The sequence below is a fragment of the Rattus rattus genome, chromosome 10 (genome assembly GCF_011064425.1).
Source record: "Rattus rattus isolate New Zealand chromosome 10, Rrattus_CSIRO_v1, whole genome shotgun sequence".
NCBI lineage: Eukaryota > Metazoa > Chordata > Mammalia > Rodentia > Muridae > Rattus > Rattus rattus.
The window spans coordinates 92739082-92760120 of record NC_046163.1 but is presented as its reverse complement, the minus strand read 5'-3'; the positions used below and the strand labels follow the sequence as shown (position 1 = coordinate 92760120).

Below are 21039 nucleotides of genomic sequence, written 5' to 3'. Positions count from 1 at the left end.
ATTTTTTGTTGCTGGCAGTGGTATTACGTAGACATACTTCTATTCTTTTGGGTATGTTGTGAAAATCTTAATATCTCATGTTTTATGGGTGAAGTTACCCTCCGTGTGTCATCTCCGTCTCCGTCCTGCAGAAAGGAGCGACACCACAACGTTCTTCTCAAAGCAGTTTATTTAAGACCCTTTCTTTCTGCGTGCAAGCAGTGATCTCTTACGCCCAAGCACACTCCCTACTCAAAAACCCATAACCACGCCCCATTAGTACAGTCTACATAGTCTCAGTTCATAGGTCCACGCCAAATGGCCTGATCTTGTGTCATGGTGCGCCTGTGCAGCTCTCACGATGGGCGTGGCTTACTTTTGGGTGTATGAGGAAGTCAGGTGCATGTCATAAGACTTGGCAGCAGTCCCGGGCGCCATCTTGGTATTGCTGCCACACCCGCTCCCCACATTCATGTGTTGGAGTTTTCCTTCCAGTATCCTCTGTAAGGATGGATTAGTAGAAAGATAGAGTTTAAATTTGTTGTTCTCACAGAATACATTGGTTTTTCTATGGAGATTGAGAGTTTTGCTTGGTGTAGTAGACTGTGCTGGTCTTTGTGTTCTATTATAATCTTGATGACATCTGTCCAGGATTTTCTGACTTTTAGGGTCTATGTTATGAAGTCTTTTGTATTTCTGATAGGTCTGCCTTCATATCTTACTTGGCCTTTTTCCCTTACAGACTTTAATATTCTTTCTCTGTTTTGGGAATTTATTGTTTTGATTATTATGTGAGGAGAGGATTTTCTTTTTTGGTCAATTCTATTTGATGTTCTGTAGGCTTCTAGTATATTCACGACCATCTTTTTTTTTTTTTAGGTTTGGGAAGTTTTTGCCTGAGATTCTCTTGAAGAGGTTTTCTGTTCCTTTGAGCTAGGAAACTGTGCTCTCTACCATTTCTATTATTCTTCAGTTTGATCTGTTCATGGTGTCCTGGATTTCCTGGATGTTTTGCTTTAGGATTTCTTTTAATGATTTGTATTTTCTTTAACCCTGTATCAAAATCTTCTACAGTATTTTCTATGTCTGAGATTCTGTCTTCTATCTCTTGTATTCTGTTGGTGATGATCATATCTGTAGCTCCTAATCTCTTTCCTAGGTTTTCACTTCCAGGCTTGCCTATTTGAGATTACTTTATTTTTCTACTTCCATTTTAGGTCTTGGACTGCATTGTTCAATTCCTTCACCTTTTTGTGTTTTTCTGTATTTCTTTGAGGGATTTATTTCTTTTCTCTTTAAGGAATTCTACCTGCTTAACTGTGTTTTCCTGTATTATTAAAAGCAAGTTATGTATGTCCTACTTAAAGGACTTTATTATCTTCATAAGATGTGATTTTAGGCCACTATCATGCTTTTTGGGTGTTTTTATTACATGTGGTGGAAGAACTGAGTTCTGATGGTAGCATCTATATTGGCTTCTGTTGCTTTTGGTCTTCTACTTGCCTCTTGCCTTCTGGTTATCTATGGTGTTAACTGGCTTTAATGTCTCTATCTGGAACCTGACTCATATGTCCCTGGGTTTCAGCAAAACTGCTACAAGATCTGTGGCACTGGCTGCAGCAGATATTCTAGGGTACCTCCAGAATGTGGGGTGTTATGAGGGTCAGACATGCCAATCTCAAACAAGATGACAAACCCAAATACAATCACATTACACATTGAAGAAGATGGACATTTTTATGCTAAAGAGTTCATAACAAGAAACCCTGCAGGCCATTCATCTCCTGATACTCCTCTACTCTATCCAAATGTCATTTTCCCAATTTGATATATCTAGAATGTTGACAGAGCTACGGCATTTTCCATGGTTTTTCAAATCCTCTTCATTTTGCCCCCCCCTTCAAACTAAGACATTTCAATTTCATTACCTTGAGTTTAGTGTCAGTCCATGAAAAACCAAAGAGCCACTGTGTTCTTAGGTCAGAGTCAATGGGTTCCTAATTGGATAGCAGAAATAGTTACTGTTTCTCAATATAAATTCATTTTGGCTGTGCAGAGAGATGTAGATATCTTGTCATGACACAGTAGTATGGGAAATCTCTCTTTGTGTCTTTCTCTGTCTCTGTGTCTCTGTCTCTATAGTTCTATGTCTCTGTCTTTTTCTCTGTCTCTCTCTCTCTCTCTCTCTCTCTCTCTCTCTCTTATTTTCTCTTTCTTTTTAGTGTGGGTGTGCAAGTCAAATGATGTTTGGTATCATTCTCAGAAATGTGATCTTCCTTCTTTGAGACAGAGTCTCTCTTTGTCTAGGCTATACTGGCTGCCAGTGTACCTCATATATCATCCTGTCTCTTATTCCACAGTGCTGAAACTGTCAAGATGTATCACATGTTTGGCCATTTCTTGAAAAGTCTAGGAATCAAACACGGGTACTCCTGCAAACACATTACTGACTTGACCATCTAACCATAAGTACCAGCATGATATCATAGAGATAGTTTAGATTGTATTATATATGTAAACTTTGTCCCACTCCATATACCACTTTCTTAAATTTTCACATATTCATTATTTATTTGTGCATCATGGAATTAGTGGCTCTTAGATGTCAATAGGATGCATTTGGCTAAAGTCACTATAAACTTATTTTAACTGGCATACAAGATGAGAAATTCAGGGGTAGTAGTTACATCAGTCTATGAAGAAAACATAGGACTCTCTTTATCTCAGGATAAGTTCTTCCATAAGGTGAGACGTGGTCATTTATTTCCATCTTCTTACACTTTCGAATCTTTCCTTCAGCCTAAACCTAGCTGTACCCGTAAAATGAAATAGTTTTTTAACCTGCCATCCAAATAGTCTTACTTGTATGTAGCTTGCCTGAGCACCTTCCTAATAGTGATGATGACTAAGAGAAGACAAACATTTATTGTTTATGCCAATGCGATGACTACTTGAGAAAGGCACTAGATCCCATTAACACCATAGAGAAAATGAATTTTCTCAAAGCAGTTGCTTCCTACCACAACCTTGGGTATTGTAAGAAATGAATCATTGTGGGCAATCAAATATTATCTTCTGAGGTACCAACTTCTTCTCTTTGTGTTGAAATGAGTAATATATAATATTACTAAAATTAAACATAAACATATTTTGAAATGATTCGGTTCTATTTGATAGTTCATGAGTGTATTACTAAGAATATTACCAAGATGTTGATTTGAAGATATTCAGAAATTCAGAGCATCATAAAAGTTTAAATTACTCATAATTATATTTTACTGTATTGGTTACTGATTATTCTAGTTTCATATTACAACACATTCTCTTCACAATACTATATTAGGCCATCACTGTGATTTGTCAGCAATTCATGGTCCAACATTTCAGTTGAGGAAGATGGTCAGATCAACTATTTTTCTTGTTACTGTGGAAGAAATTCTCAAGAGAAGCAAGTTAAGAAAAAAAATGGTTCATTTTGGCTCAAAGCTTGAGTATATAGTTCTCAATGACAGAGACGAGAGAAGGCATAGTGCAAGAAAATTAAGACAACTGGTCATATTATATCTGTAATTAAATCCTGTCCAGATCTGAGACCCGTGTTCTTCAGGAAATTGCAGCAATATTATATTGGACAATATTTGTGAAATAGAAGAGCCAAAGCTGCTTTTGACTTCTCATGAGACCATGTCTCTAAAGAAATTAAGCAATATTTTATGGAATTAATACTATGCCCTTGAGTTCATAGATATTCAGAGAAGTTAACTGGCCATGATAATCTTGCAACTTCATCTCATAAATGAACTATTTTTATCTCATAAATAAATCCAATCACTTATCTTAGATATTCTTTGGACAGTAAGTTGACCAACACTTTATAGAGTTGTCCTTGCTCCTGCACTGGGCTTGGAGTTGAGGGTACATTAATGCTTCTTTATGAAGTTTTGATATATGTACTGGGAAGAGCAGAAGATTGTAGGTACTATAGAACTCCTTCTGGGGTACAGTGATACATAGCTACAGGGAAGAATAATACAAGGACTTCTCCTCTTCACAAAATTTTGGTTACACTGCAGCACTTATCCTTTTGAGGAGTGCAGTCTTGGTTTTAGCAGAGATATGTGTCTCATGCACATGTTTGTAGTAGGTAAGTGTTCCTTTACTTTTTCTTGAGATATCTACAGGCTCTTCCTTTGATTATTTTCCCAAAGAAAGCAGCAAGCTCATATTGTTTTATTCATTTCTGAACACCCTAGGAACCATGTCTGTCAGGATGACTACTATGCAAAGTTCTCTTAGATTTCTCTAGAAAAAAAAGGAGTAAATTATGAGAAAATTGTGTGATACTTATATGGAAAAGTTAATGATTATATGATACTGTGACTGGGTCCTAGTTTCCTACCCAGTTCAGTGAGACTATGTGATCCTCTTGAGACCTGCAATGAAGTCTGAAGTCTAGCCATGCAGGCTTATGTTACCACTCATTCATTCATACAAACTCTAGAAAATTCATTCATACCAAGTTTAGAGAAATTACTTTGACCTAATATTAGCTCTTCTAGCCACTGTGACAACCTCCTTACACTTTGCTCAGTTCCCTCACTGAAAAAATAGTACTTTCTCACAAGTTAATAAGGTTCAGCTGAAGTCAGTGATGGAAAATGCTTAGCAATGTGTCTGGCTTATGTGATGCATTTAATAATGATCAATGTTACTGCTGTTATTATTTTGCTGATTCTCTTTCATGTCCAAGAAGAATGTTTTAAATATTGATCTTCGATAGTTACTTAAACAAAAATGAGTGTTAGTAAAATATTGCAAAAGATTTTACAATGATCCTAGCACCCAGGTGTAAAACTGCAAAGCAATAAATAGAACTGCAACACTTATCCTTTTGAGAAGACCAGCTTGGTTTTACCAGAGCTATATGTTCACAAGCACATGACTCGGGGCTGGGATGGTAGTAGTTAAATATTCCTCTATAGATTGCAGACCCTAATGTTTGCTATACCCAAACACAGTGCTAAGGGCTGGGTCTCTGAGGAATAAAGATTCCTCTAAAACAATCTTCTTCAATCTTCCTAATGCTGGACTGTTTAATACAGTCCCTTATGTTGTGGTGAATCTCAACCATAAGATTATTTTCACTGCTACTTCCTAACTATGATTTTGCTACTATTATAACTAATAATGTAAATATCTAATGAAGGATATCTGATATGTGGCCCCTTTGTCAGGGTCAGTCTACCCCAAAGGGGGTCTCAACCCACATGTTGAGAATCACTGCTCTACAGCTGGCAGACTAGTGGGGGAAAGAGGAAATAGTCAGATTACATGGTCAGATTACAAATTATAGTCAAGGTCAGTACAGACAAGAAACCAACTTAGTGACAGAATTGATAAGGCAGAGGATAACAGCAAGCGTCCTATAATGGTATATGCTGTTTAGTGGGAAACTAATGCCTTAAAACCTAAGCATTTAGTGAAGATTTTACACAAATCTTTAATATTCCTCATGAATCTTTCAGCCACATATATAGAGAGATGCAAACCAAGCCATCACATTATAATTACATAAATGTTTGATTTTTAGATGAACAGACTTTCAAGATGGAACAAATGATCTGAATAAGAAATAGAAAATTAGGCTTAAAAGAAGGTTCAATGGCACTTGTTCTTTCAAAAAATCTGCATTCAGTTCCCAACACTTCCAGAATGATTCCAGCCATTTAAATGATAACACCCTTTTCACGGCATCCATCACCCTCTTCTGGCTTCTATATATACATACGCATACAAATACACATACAAATGCACATATATATATATATATATACATATGTTATGCAGGTATATATGCAATATATATAATAAAACTTGAAACAAAACACAAACACAAACAGAAAACAGGGCTAGGAGAATAGCTCAATTGAAAATTGATTGCATTATAAACATTAGGACCTGAGTTTGAACTTCAGATCACACATTCCAATTTCAAGGGTAGTGGCATGTGCTTTTAATCCTACTATTGAGAAAAAGAAATAAAGTGATCCCAAGATTTGTCTGGGTCAAGCATCCTAGCCTCATTTGTTATCCCCAGGTTAATGAAAGACTCTATTTATAAACAAACAAACAAATAAAGTAGAGGGCACCTGAGTAGGGACATCTGAGGTAAACTTCTGTCCTGTATAGGTATCCACAAATATGTGCTTCTCTCTATGCCTGCCTTTGGTTCTCTCTCTCTCTCTCTCTCTCTCTCTCTCTCTCTCTCTCTCTCTCTCTCATACACACACACACACACACACACACTCAAACACACACAAACACACACACACACACACACACACGGATCTGCACATACATGGACATGCACTGAGAAAGAGAAAGAAAAAGATAATGACAGAAACAGAAAATGACTCATGAACTCCTTTGCTTTTGTTGTCATTCTTTTTCATGTAGTCAGTTCCTTTCAGTTCTATTCTTTCAATGCATGGATTTGTAAACTAAATAAATTTACCTCAATTGCAAAATCACACGTAACAGAAATAACACAACTTTCACTTATAAATACCTATTTTGTTCCAGAGACAGTATGAACAATTTCATCAAGATCTGCATGCAGACAACCTCACAATTAGCTATATTTTTATTCGCACACTTTACAGATAAGAAAACTAAAGAATGTTATAAGACCTTCTTCAAGAAAAGGCAGCTCTATGATGTCAAACTCCTTTTTGTTGTTGTTGTTCTTTATAGTCACCAACTTATCATCTTTAAAGTTAGGACTCATGAGAGAGCAAAGCCAAGTCTGTCTTCAGTTACCTGGAGCTCTGTATGACAGAGCTACTTTTACAAGAGTGGTTTTGCTAAGGTTTAGTCTTGAGGAACATGGTCTTATTTGGTATTTGAGCTCGGAGATCTCTGATATGACAGTTTATGCAATTGTCAAATAGAAACCCACTTCCTTCATTAGGCTATGGAAAGAGGAAAAAAACATAAAGTGATAAGAAGAAGCCCAGATATGATATATGGAAACTTCAGTTACTTAGGAGCCAACCTTCTCCTCAGTTGCAGTGTATAACTGATTGCTCTCATTATTTGCTCATAGGAAATTACCATATGATTCAGGGTAATAACAAGAGTGACTTGTTAAAAAGTTTTCCTTCTGCAGACAGATATCAATGTGTATATAGAAGATCAGTTTTTTGCTTCAGCTTTTTTTCATTGCTAATTGAAGGTGATTGTACCTACCTTAGAATTGTTTAATGGTGAAAATGAGAAAAATCTGTACTTTGTGCTTTACATAACATTACATTTAGCTCTCTCTTAATCTTTATGTGTACTACAATCACCATTGTTACCATAAGCACTGTAACTGTCATGACTAGCACCATCTTCAACATCTTCCTTACCTGGTTTGCCAGAACCATCATGATAGTTACTGTGATTATTATCAATGTACAATCATCAGCTCTATTAACATCACTACCACCACCATTACCACTCATCCCTTCAAATATCATATTGGTCACTCATCTTATTGCTGAAAGAAATTACCTGACAAGAGAAACTTAAGAAAAGAAGGTTTTATATTTTGGCTCATAGTTTCAGGGTAAAGTTCATCATAGCAGGAGAGGCATTCTGAAAGAACTTGCAGTTGTGGTTTATATTACTTAAATAGTCAGGAAACAAAAAGTGGTGAAGGAAAGCTACTGCTCAATTCACTTTCTTTTTTGTATTGAATTGAGAATTCCAGACCATGGGATGCCATTACTCATATTAAGGTAGTCTTCTCACAACAATTTATCCAATGTAATTTTTAGAGTTTGATACTGCTGTTCATGATGCAGTGCTACAGGATGTTGAGAAGTGTCCTCTCTCTCTACATTTATGGAGACATATAATCCATTTCACTAAACATTCTGAAGATTCTTGTACTTGCAACACACTGACAATCATCTTTATACCTTCATTCTTATTTCTTTTTGCCTGCAGCTCCTTCTGAAGTCACATTTGCCATTGATGTTGGGAACGGCCCCACTGAGCTCCTTGTTCAGTCTCCTTCTCCTCTGAATGACAACCAATGGCATTACATCCGGGCTGAGAGAAACCTTAAGGAGACTTCCTTGCAAGTAGACAACTTTCCAAGGATTATGAGAGAGACCACAGAGAAAGGCCATTTCCAACTTCAATTGAATAGTCAATTGTTTGTAGGTAGGAAATATCATAAAATCATAAATTATGCTAAATACCTAAAGAATGGTTTTCTGATATACCTCATGGACAATACCTCGTATTTACATGTAACAAACAATGGGAATATGGTATTATTTTCATGATAAATTTAAATTTATAAATTTTTTATTATAACTGTATAATCATTGCAAAAAAGTTTGGGATACTCTTAAGAACATTTAGGGGTCATCTCAGACTATTTTATTATTATTTCTTCTTGTGTTTACTGTTCTAAGATACCTATGAAGTTTTGTTTTGAATCTTTGTAATAGAAGTTTACAGTGTATGCATTAAGACACCAGTTCATCATTTTCCTTTTCTAATTAGTGATCCCCGATTGTCTTAGTTTGGGCTTTACTGTGATAATCAGACACCATAACCAAGGTGACACTTTTGTTTTGTTTTGTTTGATGTATTTTTTTATTGGATAGATTTTATTTATGTTTCAAGTGTTCCCTTTCCCAGTTTCCTGACCATAAATCCCCTATCCCATACCCCTTCCCATTCATCTATAAGGGTGTTCCCCCTTCTCAAGCATTCCCCTTCCTGCCACCAACCCTGACAATCCCCTACACTGGGGGGTCCAGCCTTGGCAGAACCCAGGGCTTCTCCTCCCATTAGTGCCCAACAGGGAAGTCCACTGCCTACATATGCAGTTTGAGACATGAGTCTGTTTATGTGCTGTCTTTGAGTAATGGTTTAGACCCTGGGAGCTCAGGTTGGTGACATTGTTGTGCTTATGAGGTTGCAAGCCCATTCAGCCCCTAAAGTCCTTTTCCTAATTCCTCCATGGTTTGCTACCTCTGTATTTGTCATGCTTTGGCTGAGCCTCTCAGGAGACAGCTACATACAGATTTTATATGTATGTATGTATGTATGTATGTATGTATGTATGTATGTATGTATGTATATGTATGGTGGGGCAGGCTCTTAATGGCCATTACTTCAGTCTCTGCTCCAAGCTTTGTCTCCATATCTCCCCTTATGAATATTTTTATTTCCACTTTAAGAAGGACTGAAGCATCTGCACTTTAATCATCCTTAATCTTGAGCTTCATGAGGCCTGTGAATTGTATCTTAGGTAATTTGATCTTTTGGGCTAATATCCACTTATCAATGAGTGCATACCATGAGTGTTTTGGTTTTTTTGTTTGTTTGTTTGTTTTTTTTGTTTTTCTTTTGTGACTGTGTTACCTCACTCAGGATATTTTCTAGTTTTATTCATTTGCCTATAAATTTCATGAAGTCATTGTTTTTGATAGGCAAGTAGTATTCCATTGTGTAGATGTACCATATTTTCTGTATCCATTCCTCTGTTAAAGGGCATCAGGGTTCTTTCCAGCTTCTGGCTATTATAAATGAGGCTGCTATGAACATAGTGGAGCATGTGTCTTTGTTGTATCTTGGAGCAACTTTTGGTTATATACCCAAGGGAGATACAGCTGGGTACTCAGGTAATGCAATGTCCAATTTTCTGAGGAACCTCCAGACTGATTTACAGAGTTGTTGTACCACTTTGCAATCCCACCAACAATGGAGGAGTGTTCCTCTTTCTGCACATCCTCACCAGCATCTGTTGTCACCTGAGTTTTTTATCTTAGCCATTCTGACAGGTGTAAGGTGGAATCTCAGAGTTGTTTTGATTTGCATTTCCCTGATGAGTAAGTATATTGAGCATTACTGTAGGTACTTCTCAGCCATTCAATATTCCTCAGCAGAGAATTCTTTGTTTAGCTCTGTGCCCCATTTTTCAATAGGATTATTTGGCTGTCTGGAGCCTAACTTCTTGAATTCTTTGTATATTTTAGATATTAGCACTCTATCAGATATAGGATTGGTAAAGATCTTTCCAAATCTGTTTGTTGCTGTTTTGTCCTAATAAGAGTGTCCTTTGTGTTACAGAATCTATGCAATTTTTTGAGGTCCCATTTGTTAATTCTTGATTGTAGAGCATAAGCCATTGTTGTTTTGGTCAGGAAATTTTCCCCAGTGCCCAAGTGATCAGACTCATTCCCACTTTTTCTTCTATTAGTTTAAGTATATCTGGTTTGATGTGGAAGTTCTTGATCTTTTTGGACTTAAGTTCTGTACAAGGTGATAAGAACGGATCTATTTGTATGCTACTACATGCTGACCTCCAGTAGGACGAGTACCATTCATTGAAAATGCTATCTTTTTTCTTTTGGATGTTTTTAGCACCTTTGTCAAAGGTCAAGTGACCATAGTTGTGTGGTTCACTTAAGGGTCTTCAGTTCTATTCTACTGATCTACCTGCCTATCTCTGTACCAATACAATACTGGTTTTATCACTATTGCTCTGTAATACTGCTTGAGGTCAGAAATGGTCATTCCCCCAATAGTTATCTTATTGTTGAGTACAGTTTTCACTATCCTATTATTCCTGTTTTATGTTATTTCAAATGGATTTGCAAATTGCTCTTTCTAACTCTATGAAGAATTGAGTTGAAATTTTGATGGGATTCATTGAATTTGTAGATTGCTTTTGGCAAAAATGGCCATTTTTACTGTATGCATCCTGCCAATCTATGAGCAAGGAATGTTATTTGGTCTTCTGAGATCTTCTTTAATTTCTTTCTTTAGAGTTGTAGTTTTTGTCACACAGATCTTTCACTTTCTTGGTAAGAGTCATACTGAGGTATTTTATGTTATTTGTGACTATTTTGAAGGCTGTCATTTCCCAATTTCTTTCTCAGCCTGTTTATCCTTTGAGTAAAGAATTCTACTGATTTGTTTGAGTTAATGTAATACCCAGAAACTTTGCTGAAGTTGTTTTTCAGGCTTAGTATTTCTCTGGTGGAACTTTTGGGGCCACTTAAGTATACAATCATATAATTTGCAAAAAGTGATATTTTGACTTCTTCCTTTCCAATTTGTATCCCTTTGACCTCCTTTTGTTATCTGATTCCTGTGGGCATGATTTCAAGTACTTTGTTGAATAAGTAAATAGATAGTGGGCACCCTTGTCTAGTCCCTGATTTTAGTGGAATTGTTTCAATTTTCTCTCCATTTAGTTTAATGTTGAGTACTGGTTTACTATATATTGCTTTCACTATGTTTACATATGTGCCTTGAATTCCTGATCTTTCCAAGACTTTTAACATGAAGGGCATGTTCTATTTTGTCCAATGCTGTCTCAGGATCTAATAAGATGAACATGTTGGTTTTTTCTTTGAGTTTGTTTGTATCATATATTACGTTGATGGTTTTCTGTAAAATTAACCATCTCTGTATCCCTGGAATGCAGCCTACTTGATCCTGATGGATGATCATTTTCATGTATTCTTGAATTTGGTTTGTGAAAATTTTATTGAGTATTTTTGCATTGATATTCATAATGGAAATAGGTCTAAAATTCTCTTTCTTTGTTGGGTCTTTGTGTGATTTCAGTATAAGTATAATTTTGGTGTCATAGAAGGAATCGGGTAGTACTCCATCTGTTTCTATTTTGCATAATAGTTAAGACATTATTGGCATTAGGTCTTCTATGAAGGTCTGATTGAATTCTGATCTATACTTTTCTGGTTCTGGGTTTTTGTTGTTGTTGTTGTTGATTTTGGGAGACTTTTAATTACAGCTTCTATTTCTTTAGAAATTATGGAACTATTTACAAGGTTTATCTAACCCTTATTTAACTTTGGTACCAGGTATCTTTCTAGAAAATGTGCCTTTCATCCAGATTTTCCAGTTTTGTTGAATATAGGATTTTGTAGTAGGAGCTTATGATTTCTTAAATTTCCTCAGATTCTGTTGTTGTCTTTCCCTTCTCATTTCTAATTTTATTAATTTGGATACTCTCTCTGTGCCTTCTGGTTAGTCTGGTTAAAGATTGTTCTATCTTGTTAATTTTCTCAAAGAACCAGCTCCTGGTTTTGTTGATTCTTTGTATACTCCTTTTTTTTCTACTTGGTTGATTTCAAACCTGAGTTTGATTATGTCCTGCCATCAACTTCTTTTGGGTGTATTTTCTTTTTTTGTTCTAGTCCTTTAGATGTGCTGTCAAGCTACTACTGTATTCTCTCTCCTGTTTCTTTGTGGACATACTCAGAGCTATGAGCTTTCCTCTTAGCACTGCTTTCATTTTGTCCCATAAGTTTATGTATGTTGTGTATTCATTTTAATTAAATTCTAAAAAGTCTTTAATTTCTTTATTTCTTCCTTGACCAAGTTATTATCGAGTAGAGTCTTGCTAAACTTCCATGTGTATGTGGGTTTTCTGCTGTTTTTGTTGTTATTGAAGACCAGCCTTAGTCCTTGTTTATCTGATAAGATGCATGGGATTATCTCTATGTTACTGTATCTGTTGAGGTTTGTTTTGTGGCTGATTATATGGTCAATTTTGGAGAGGGTACCATGAGGTGCTGAGAAGATGGTATATTCTTTTGTTTTAGGATGAAATATTCTGTAAATATCTGCTAAATCCATTAGGTTCATAACTTCTGTTTGTTTCTCTATGTCTCTGTTTAGTTTCTCTTTCCACAATTTGTCCATTGATGAGAGTGGGGTGTTGAAATTTCCCACTATGATTGTGTGAGGTACAATGTGTGCTTTGAACTTTAGTAAGGCTTTTTTTATGAATGTAGGTGCCGTTGCATTTGGAGCATAGATATTCAGGGTTGAAAGCTAATCTTGGTGATTTTTTCCTTTGATGAATATGAAGTGTCCTTCCTTATCTTTTTTCATAACTTTTGGTTGAAGTGGATTTTATTAGATATTACAATGGCTACTCCAGCTTGTTTCTTTGGACCATTTACTTGGAAAATTTTTTTCCAGCCTTTTACTCTGATGCAGTGTCTATCTTTGTGTCTGAGGTGTGTTTGCTGTATGCAGCAAAATGCTGGGTACTCTTTACATATCCAGTCTATTAATCTGTGTCTTTTTACTGGGGAATTTAGTCCATTGATAATAAGCAATATTAAGTAGTAGTGATTGCTGTACATTGCTATTTGTTGTTGTTGTTGTTGTTGTTGTTTAGGTGGAATAACATTTGTGAGGCTCTCTTCTTTTTGGTTTCAATGCAAGGAGATTACTTTCTTTCTTTTTCTAAGGTGTACTTTCCTTTTTTGTGTTGGAGTTTTCCATCTATTATCCTTTTTAGGGCTAGATTTCTGGAAGAACATTGTATAAATTTGGTTTTGTCATGGAATATCTTGCTTTCTCACCCTATGTTAATTGAAAGTTCTGCTGGATATAGTAGCCTTGGCTGGCATTTATGTTCACTTAGTGTCTTCTCTGATCCAATCTATTTGGAGTTCTTTTTGCTTCTTGCATGTTTACGGGCATCTCTTTCTTTAGGTTAGGAATTTTTTCTTCTATAATTTTGTTGAAGATATTTACTGTTCGTTAAAGTTGGGCTCTTTGCTCTCTTCTATACTTATTATTCTTAGGTTTGATCTTCTCACTGTGTCCTGGAATTCCTGGATGTTTTGGTCTAGGAGCTTTTTGCATTTTACATTATCTTTGACTCCTGTGTCACTGTTTGCTGTGGTATCTTCTGTCCCTTAGGTTTTCTCTTTTATCTCTTGTATTGGGTTGGCAATGCTTCTGTCTAGGACTCCTCATCTCTTTCCTAGGTACTCTATCTCCAGGGCTTTCTCCCTTTGTGTTTCTTTATTGTTTCTTTTTCTATTTTTAAATCCTAAATGGTTTGTTCAGTTCCTTCACCTACTGGGTTGTGTTTTCCTGTAATTCGTTAAGGGAATTTTTTGTTTCCTCTTTAAGGCCTTCTACTTGTATACCAGTGTTGTCCTGTATTTTTTAAGGGATTTATTTACATCCTTCTTAAAGTTATCCATCATCATCATGCAATGCAATTTTAAATACAAATCTTGCTTTTCTGCTGTGTTTGGATATCCAGTATTTGATTTGGTAGGAGAACTGGACTCTGATGAATCCAAATAGTCTTTGTTTCTGTTGCTTAGCTTCCTGTGCTTGCCTCTTGCCATCACATATTCTCTGGTGTTAGCTTGTCTTGTTCTCCCTGACTGTGGCTTGACCCTCCTATAAGCCTGTGTGTCTTCACTCCTGTAGACTTGTTTACTATCATATGGATCTAGGTACAAAGAGTTTTGGTAACTCCTGGTAACTATTCTTAACAAGGTGATCAAAGAGTTTGACTAAACTAATTAACTTCAGTTTTCAATAGTAAACACTGGGTAATGTGCTGGCTAGTTTGATGTCATCACATCACAATGAAAGAGGAACACATCCTTGAAAGAGGAACTCTCAATTGAAAAAATGACCCCAAATATTTGGCCTGTAAGTTACTCAACAGAGCATTTTCTTCTTAGTAACTCCCTCCAACTGTAGAAAAATAGGGTTGGCAACTATTCAGCACCATGCCTGATTTAAGCAGTGCTTGTGATCAAACCTAGTGCTTCATGTATATGATGTAATTAGTCTATCAAATGGGCTATATCTTGAACTCTGACAATCTTAAAATATTGGGATAGTTTGCTACTCTACAGAAACACAAAGGTAAAGTTCGCTTGCTTTTGTACAGAGAAGCAGCCTAGTCTCTAAGCAGATACCTTCAACTGCCCCTTTCCCCACTGAGACTCAGCAAGAGCACCATTATATTCTCTGAATAGGTAGCCAGTGATAATGTTGGGAATGGATAGAAGCAGAAGTCATGTTCTGAACATTTTCCTTCTTTTATTTCCCAATCTCCTCCTTTCTTCTCCCTCCCTCATTTTTGCCATATATAGTCATAGAAAGCGAGTTATATTCACACATTCTTTTCTGATAGTAGAAGTGAAAATATGAGCTAAAAAAAGTAGCTGTTTTTCATGATGCTTATGTGTATGTGTGTCAATGTGTGTACATCATGTGTGTGCATATGTGTGAGCATGTGGGGAATATTTTAGTCCAGTTCTGAAAATAATGCAAATCTTTGCATTCTATTTTAGAAAACAATAATTTGAAAAAATGAATTGCAGAACTGTTTAAACCAAAGCAAAACTTTAAATAAAAGTGGGGATTTTAAATGATGATGTTACATAATGCTGTGAGAACTAAAGGTGTGTACTTTTGTGTAAACCTTGAAGCCGGATGCTTAGAAAGACCTTTACATAAGTTACAGATTAACCGTGTATAAATCTTTCCTCACCTTTGTTTTCTTTTTTCTTTTTTTTTTTTTTTATTAACTTGAATATTTCTTATATACATTTCGAGTGTTATTCCTTTCCCGGTTTCCGGCAAACATCCCCCTCCCCCTCCCTTCCTTATGGGTGTTCCCTTCCTCCCCCCATTGCCCCCGCCACCCAACAGTCTAGTTCACTGGGGTTCAGTCTTAGCAGGACCCAGGGCTTCCCTTCCACTGGTGCTCTTACTAGGATATTCATTGCTACCTATGAGGTCAGAGTCCAGGGTCAGTCCATGTATAGTCTTTAGGTAGTGGCTTAGTCCCTGGAAGCTCTGGTTGCTTGGCATTGTTGTACATATGGGGTCTCGAGCCCTTCAAGCTCTTCAGTTCTTTCTCTGATTCCTTCAACGGGGGTCCTATTCTCAGTTCAGTGGTTTGCTGCTGGCATTCGCCTCTGTATTTGCTGTATTCTGGCTGTGTCTCTCAGGAGCGATCTACACTTCTGCACTTCTTTGCTTCATCCATCTTGTCTAATTGGGTGGCTGTATATATATGGGCCACATGTGGGGCAGGCTCTGAATGGGTGTTCCTTCAGTCTCTGTTTTAATCTTTGCCTCTCTCTTCCCTGCCAAGGGTATTCTTGTTCCCCTTTTAAAGAAGGAGTGAAGCATTCACATTTTGATCATCCGTCTTGAGTTTCATTTGTTCTAGGTATCTAGGGTAATTCAGGCATTTGGGCTAACAGCCACTTATCAATGAGTGCATACCATGTATGTCTTTCTGTGATTGGGTTAGCTCACTCAGGATGATATTTTCCAGTTCCAACCATTTGCCTACAAATTTCATAAACTCGTTGTTTTTGATAGCTGAGTAATATTCCATTGTGTAGATACAACACCCATACTCATCATCAGCTATACAGCTCTATCTCCTTTTCATGTATATTTCTTATTTTTTTTTTATTTGCTCTAATACAATTTTTGTATTTGAGCATATTATCACTGAAAACATTCTTGCCAAGTGAAAAGAGATACCAGAATGTGAGAACATGGGATTTTCATTATTCACCATAAAGGTATCTTCATTAGCATTAGTTTACATATAATCAAAAACTGAGACTAAGTGATTTAAAACCTTCTTATGATTATGTGTCCTTTACTTAATTAATAACTCCATTAATTAATATAATACCAAAATTTTAATTAAAAATTAAATAGAACTGTGTTAGTTCTATTTAAATATCATATCTTTAGAGGAAGTTTGCAATTCATTAAGATTTAATATCTCTTTTTGGTGGCATCTGTTCATGTATTTTCACAATTTTCAACATGTGAAAGTCTAATTTATGTTCAGGTAGTAGTGATGAATTTCTATGGCTGAAGCAGAATCTAAAGGGCTGTTTTTTACAAGCTCATAACTATGTGACTATTGCAAGAAGAGATATTAGATGAAACTCGTGCAAGTTAAAAGTGAAAGAGGCAGCAGTGTTTTTGTCAGTTTTTCTTTGTTGTTGTTGTTCTGTTTTGTTTTGTTTTAATCACCAGACATTTGCATTGACAATGCATGCAGTGAGTTATTCAAGCATGTGGATTAGATTGTAAGAGACAAGTTTTATCCAAGTTCAGTCCATGGAACATGCCTCCTTCTGTTATTCTTCTCTTTTAAGTGAAATTACTGTATTTTATTGAGTTTGCTGTGATGAAACTGGAAAGGGGAAAAATGCTAGTGGAGGTCATCATAGTTTTGCTTTTGTTTTTGTTTTTTGTCTTTTTAATTTTTTTATGTGTTACTGTTAAAGTTCTATGAGAATTATGTTTACAAATGTCAACTGAACAAAGGCCACTGAAGCCCCAATATTTCCATTTTTTTTTCAATTCATCTGAGCAATAAATAGATCAATATCTTGCTTAGACATTTCACTAGTTTCTTGTTTAGTTTCTGTGATAGAATATCCTAACAAAAACAACAAGGAAGAAAGGACTTATTCAATTTACAGTTCCAGATTAGAATTCATCAACAGGTAGAGAGAGGAACTTAAGCAACTTCTTATATCTACAGACAAGAACAGAGAGAGAGAGAGTACATGCATGTTTACTCTCAGCTCATCTTCTCTTTTATATAGTTTATGATCTACAAGCAAGGAATAGTGCCACTTACCTTTATGTTGCACCCCTCATATACAAGGATTAATCAGGCTTACCCCTTAGCGTTGCACATAGCCAGCTTAATCTAATCAATATCTCATTGAGAATTTCTTTAAAAGTGACTCTATATTATTTCAAATTTGCAAAATTAACCATCAACAAAAATGAAGATCTGTGTTCTTCATCACTCAGAAATGTTGAGGCATTTTGTTTAGGCAGTACAAATTGTCATTATTATTGTGTGTGTGTCTTTACTGGAATAGATTCAGTAGGCCATCACTTGAGAACTGATTCCTGTTCAGACACCTTTAGACATGGGAGGACTTACAAATCAAGTAAAGTGTCTTGCAGCATTTTGAGCATTGGATCATTTTCTGTGGTCATGATATCTTTCTTTGTATCAGGCATAGGCTGCATCTTATAAAAGAAATACCTCCTGGCAAGGCTTGTTTCTTCAGTGTCATCACATGTAAAGTACTAACCAATGAGTCCTTCCATGATAGATTCCCAGAAAACATCAAGAGGACAGAGGGTGCTATCAAGATTATTCCTTCATAATTTGTACTTCATTACTGAGTAAATGTTTCTTGTTGAACAAGTGATTTGGCTTGTGTAGTTAGTCTAATTTCCCCCTGGAGCATGCTGTTTTTGTCTCCTGAGTGATAGTAGTACAGGTGGCTGCCAAGACAAACCTCCCAGCTGCTATATGAATCCTGAAGGTCTGAATGTCTCATCTCACCCTTGTGCTGTGAATTAGTATTCTGGATGAGACTTTGGTAGAGAAGTAGCTGGCATAAGGATAAAATTGTCTTTGCCATTGAATAGAATAAAGTTCAAGACTGACAGGGGTCTACCCCCTGCATGTGTCACTCCTGTGTGCATAGATCAATCTGTAGAGAAAAGTCTCACATTTTCTCAGTTGGGTGTGGCATCATTTCAGATATACATTGAATACTTATGAAGATGAGTCTGAGTCTCATTTATGCTGTTGTTTTCTCCTGTTTCTTTTCTTTTTTTTTTAAATTTCCTTTTATGCAGGCTCTTGAGCTGCATAAAATTAGCTGGTTACATTGCAACCCTAATCATGATGCAGAGGGAGATGTATGCTGTGCTTATGTCTCTGTCCCCAAACCCCCACCACTTCTTTTTCAGTCCAGGAAAGCAACCAATGAAAATGGTGCCATCCACTTTCAGTATGACCCTTCCCACCTCAATTCATACAATCTAGAAATCCCTCAAACACATCAGAGGATTGGCTCCTATGGAATTCTACATCAGTCAAGTTAACAATTAAGATTTACTGTGACATATATTAGGCTTCTTTAGGCTATTTACTTGCTTGGGGCAAAGTAATTCATATAGAAAATATGAATATTCAAAGATAGAAGAAAAGACAGGAGGGAAGAAAGAAGTAAGGCAATGAAGAAAAATGGAAAGGAAGAATGAGGAGCAACGAGATGAACTATAGCAACAGAAAATCTGTTGATGTACTCATTTTAGTTTAATCAGAGTCATATTTTGCCCATTCAGTGCAGGCTGCAAGAGAGCTAAAGGAGACTATGAGAAAGGGAGACTCCTGGGCTTCTTCAGAGATACAGACATAAAGCCCACTCTCTAGAGGCCGTGGACATCTGTCAGTTCTTCCCTCTTAATAAGATAGGTAAAGGTGAGTTGAAAGTAAACCTATCGGTATTCATTCTCTTTCTCTTCTCATTGTAGATGTGAGGAGTTGCTTCCAGTTCCAGCCTCGACTTTCTCTAGTGATAGAATCTATCCTGGAATTATAAAAACTGAATAAGACTTTTCTTCCCTGTTGTTTTGATGGAAAATTTATCACACAAACTGAACAGGAAACAAGGGGAAATATTAAACAAATCATGCATTCAGTCAATCACTCATTAACTCACTCACTCATTCATTTGTTGATCAAATAAATTAAACAAAAATGGAAATAGTGTGACTTCAATTGCCTTTCAGGAGATGAATTTGAAAATGTACCTGTCGTTGAACTCTAAACTGTGAGACACAAGGCAACAATCAAAGATTGTATCCACCAAATTTTTCTCCCTTTTCTAATTTCATCAAGACAAACTCAATAAAACACAATAATTTCTAATATGGGAATCAATAAAGAAAGAAGCATAACAGAAATGGGCATGCTTCTTAAATTGACCTTGGCTACAATTCTATCAATATGTCAGTTTCAGTCCCATCCACATGCTTATACAACTCACTGTATTGGTGATCAATTTTACTGTCTGCTGATAAAACTTAGGTTTGAAATGTAGGAGGTGATTCTTACTCAATTCAAGGAACCATTATTCTACTGAATTCACCCTAAATCTTTGCAAATGAGAAATGCCATAGCAATTTACTTTTAGCTACACCATCCAACCAATGGCCTTTTTTGTGAAGATGATTGATGTCAGAAGCCAAGAGAATGATGAGTGGATGTGTATTTCTTAGAATAGCAGTCCATGTCAAAAAGAAGCAGATGAAGTTAGATTCTCTTTCTTGTGGTATTAGCCTCAATTATTTATTATAATATCTCAGCTCTTAGCGGTGGGAATCCTCTGAAGTGTTGCCAGTCCCTAGAACTTTTTTCATACCAGTTCTTTGATGGAAAGTTTGTTTGGGTCCTAACTATAGCTATAGAAACCTTTCTAAAGTTGATTTCTTCACTTTGTGGACTAAAGGGCACTTTCTCATTCATTGAGAATTATATGAACTTGGAAAGTCTAGTATAACATGAGCATGCTTGAAATGGCTATGCTAAAAGATAATGGAATTACTGTGAATCTCAGGCAACACAAATCAAGATTGAGACTTAAAAGAAAAGCTGCAAACTACTCTGAGAATAAAGCTATGCTTCTCATTTTTCTAACTGTGTAGTAAATGGTTGTGTGAATTTTCTCTGAGAGATGTATACAATTAACTGTAAATTATTATCCTAGATAGGACAAAAAACTACAAAGCACGAAAGCAATTGCACTTAACACTCCCTTACTAAGAAATATAATTTACTGTTTCTTATATGACTATAGATGAGGCATGTTCACAGTAACATGGGTGAGTCAGGTAGCTGCCTCACTGACAGTTCATTCTGGCCTAGAATATGACTCACAAAAGCTGATTTGCTCATGTCCCTGTACCACTTACACACATTTTGGGGATGGGGAGTAGGGGATAAAGGATATTCTGTTTGAATAATTGTTATTACTCTGATAACCTTTGGGAGGTACATACGAATACTTTCGGAATAGTATACATTTTGTTTATGTCACCAGTCTTAATAAGCCTTCCTAAGAAGGAATGCTCAAATTTGCAAAAATGGCTACTCAACATCTGAAGTAAGACAAAATTCAAATTAAGATATCAGAAAATATATTACTATGACAGCAGAAATATGCATGTGCAGAGTCAGCAAATCTGGGCAGGGTATGGAAAAAAGGCAGCAAGAAAGCAGGCACACTGTCATCTGATTTGTCAGTGAAAGATACACTGGAATTTTGCAAATGTTATTTTCTTTTAAAAATTGGCAACATGGAGATAGAATCTTAACATTAGATACAGGCACTTGCA

At 36.2% G+C, this 21039-nt stretch overlaps 1 protein-coding gene across 1 annotated transcript in view; it reads left to right on the top strand.

Moving 5' to 3' along the window:
* Nucleotides 1-21039, top strand: part of LOC116911743 (contactin-associated protein like 5-3) — an 820968-nt gene that overhangs the window by 691419 nt on the left and 108510 nt on the right. The window contains exon 17 of the mRNA XM_032915729.1: nucleotides 7972-8190. Coding sequence (XP_032771620.1) covers nucleotides 7972-8190 — 219 coding nt within the window. The remainder of the gene's footprint in view (nucleotides 1-7971; nucleotides 8191-21039) is intronic.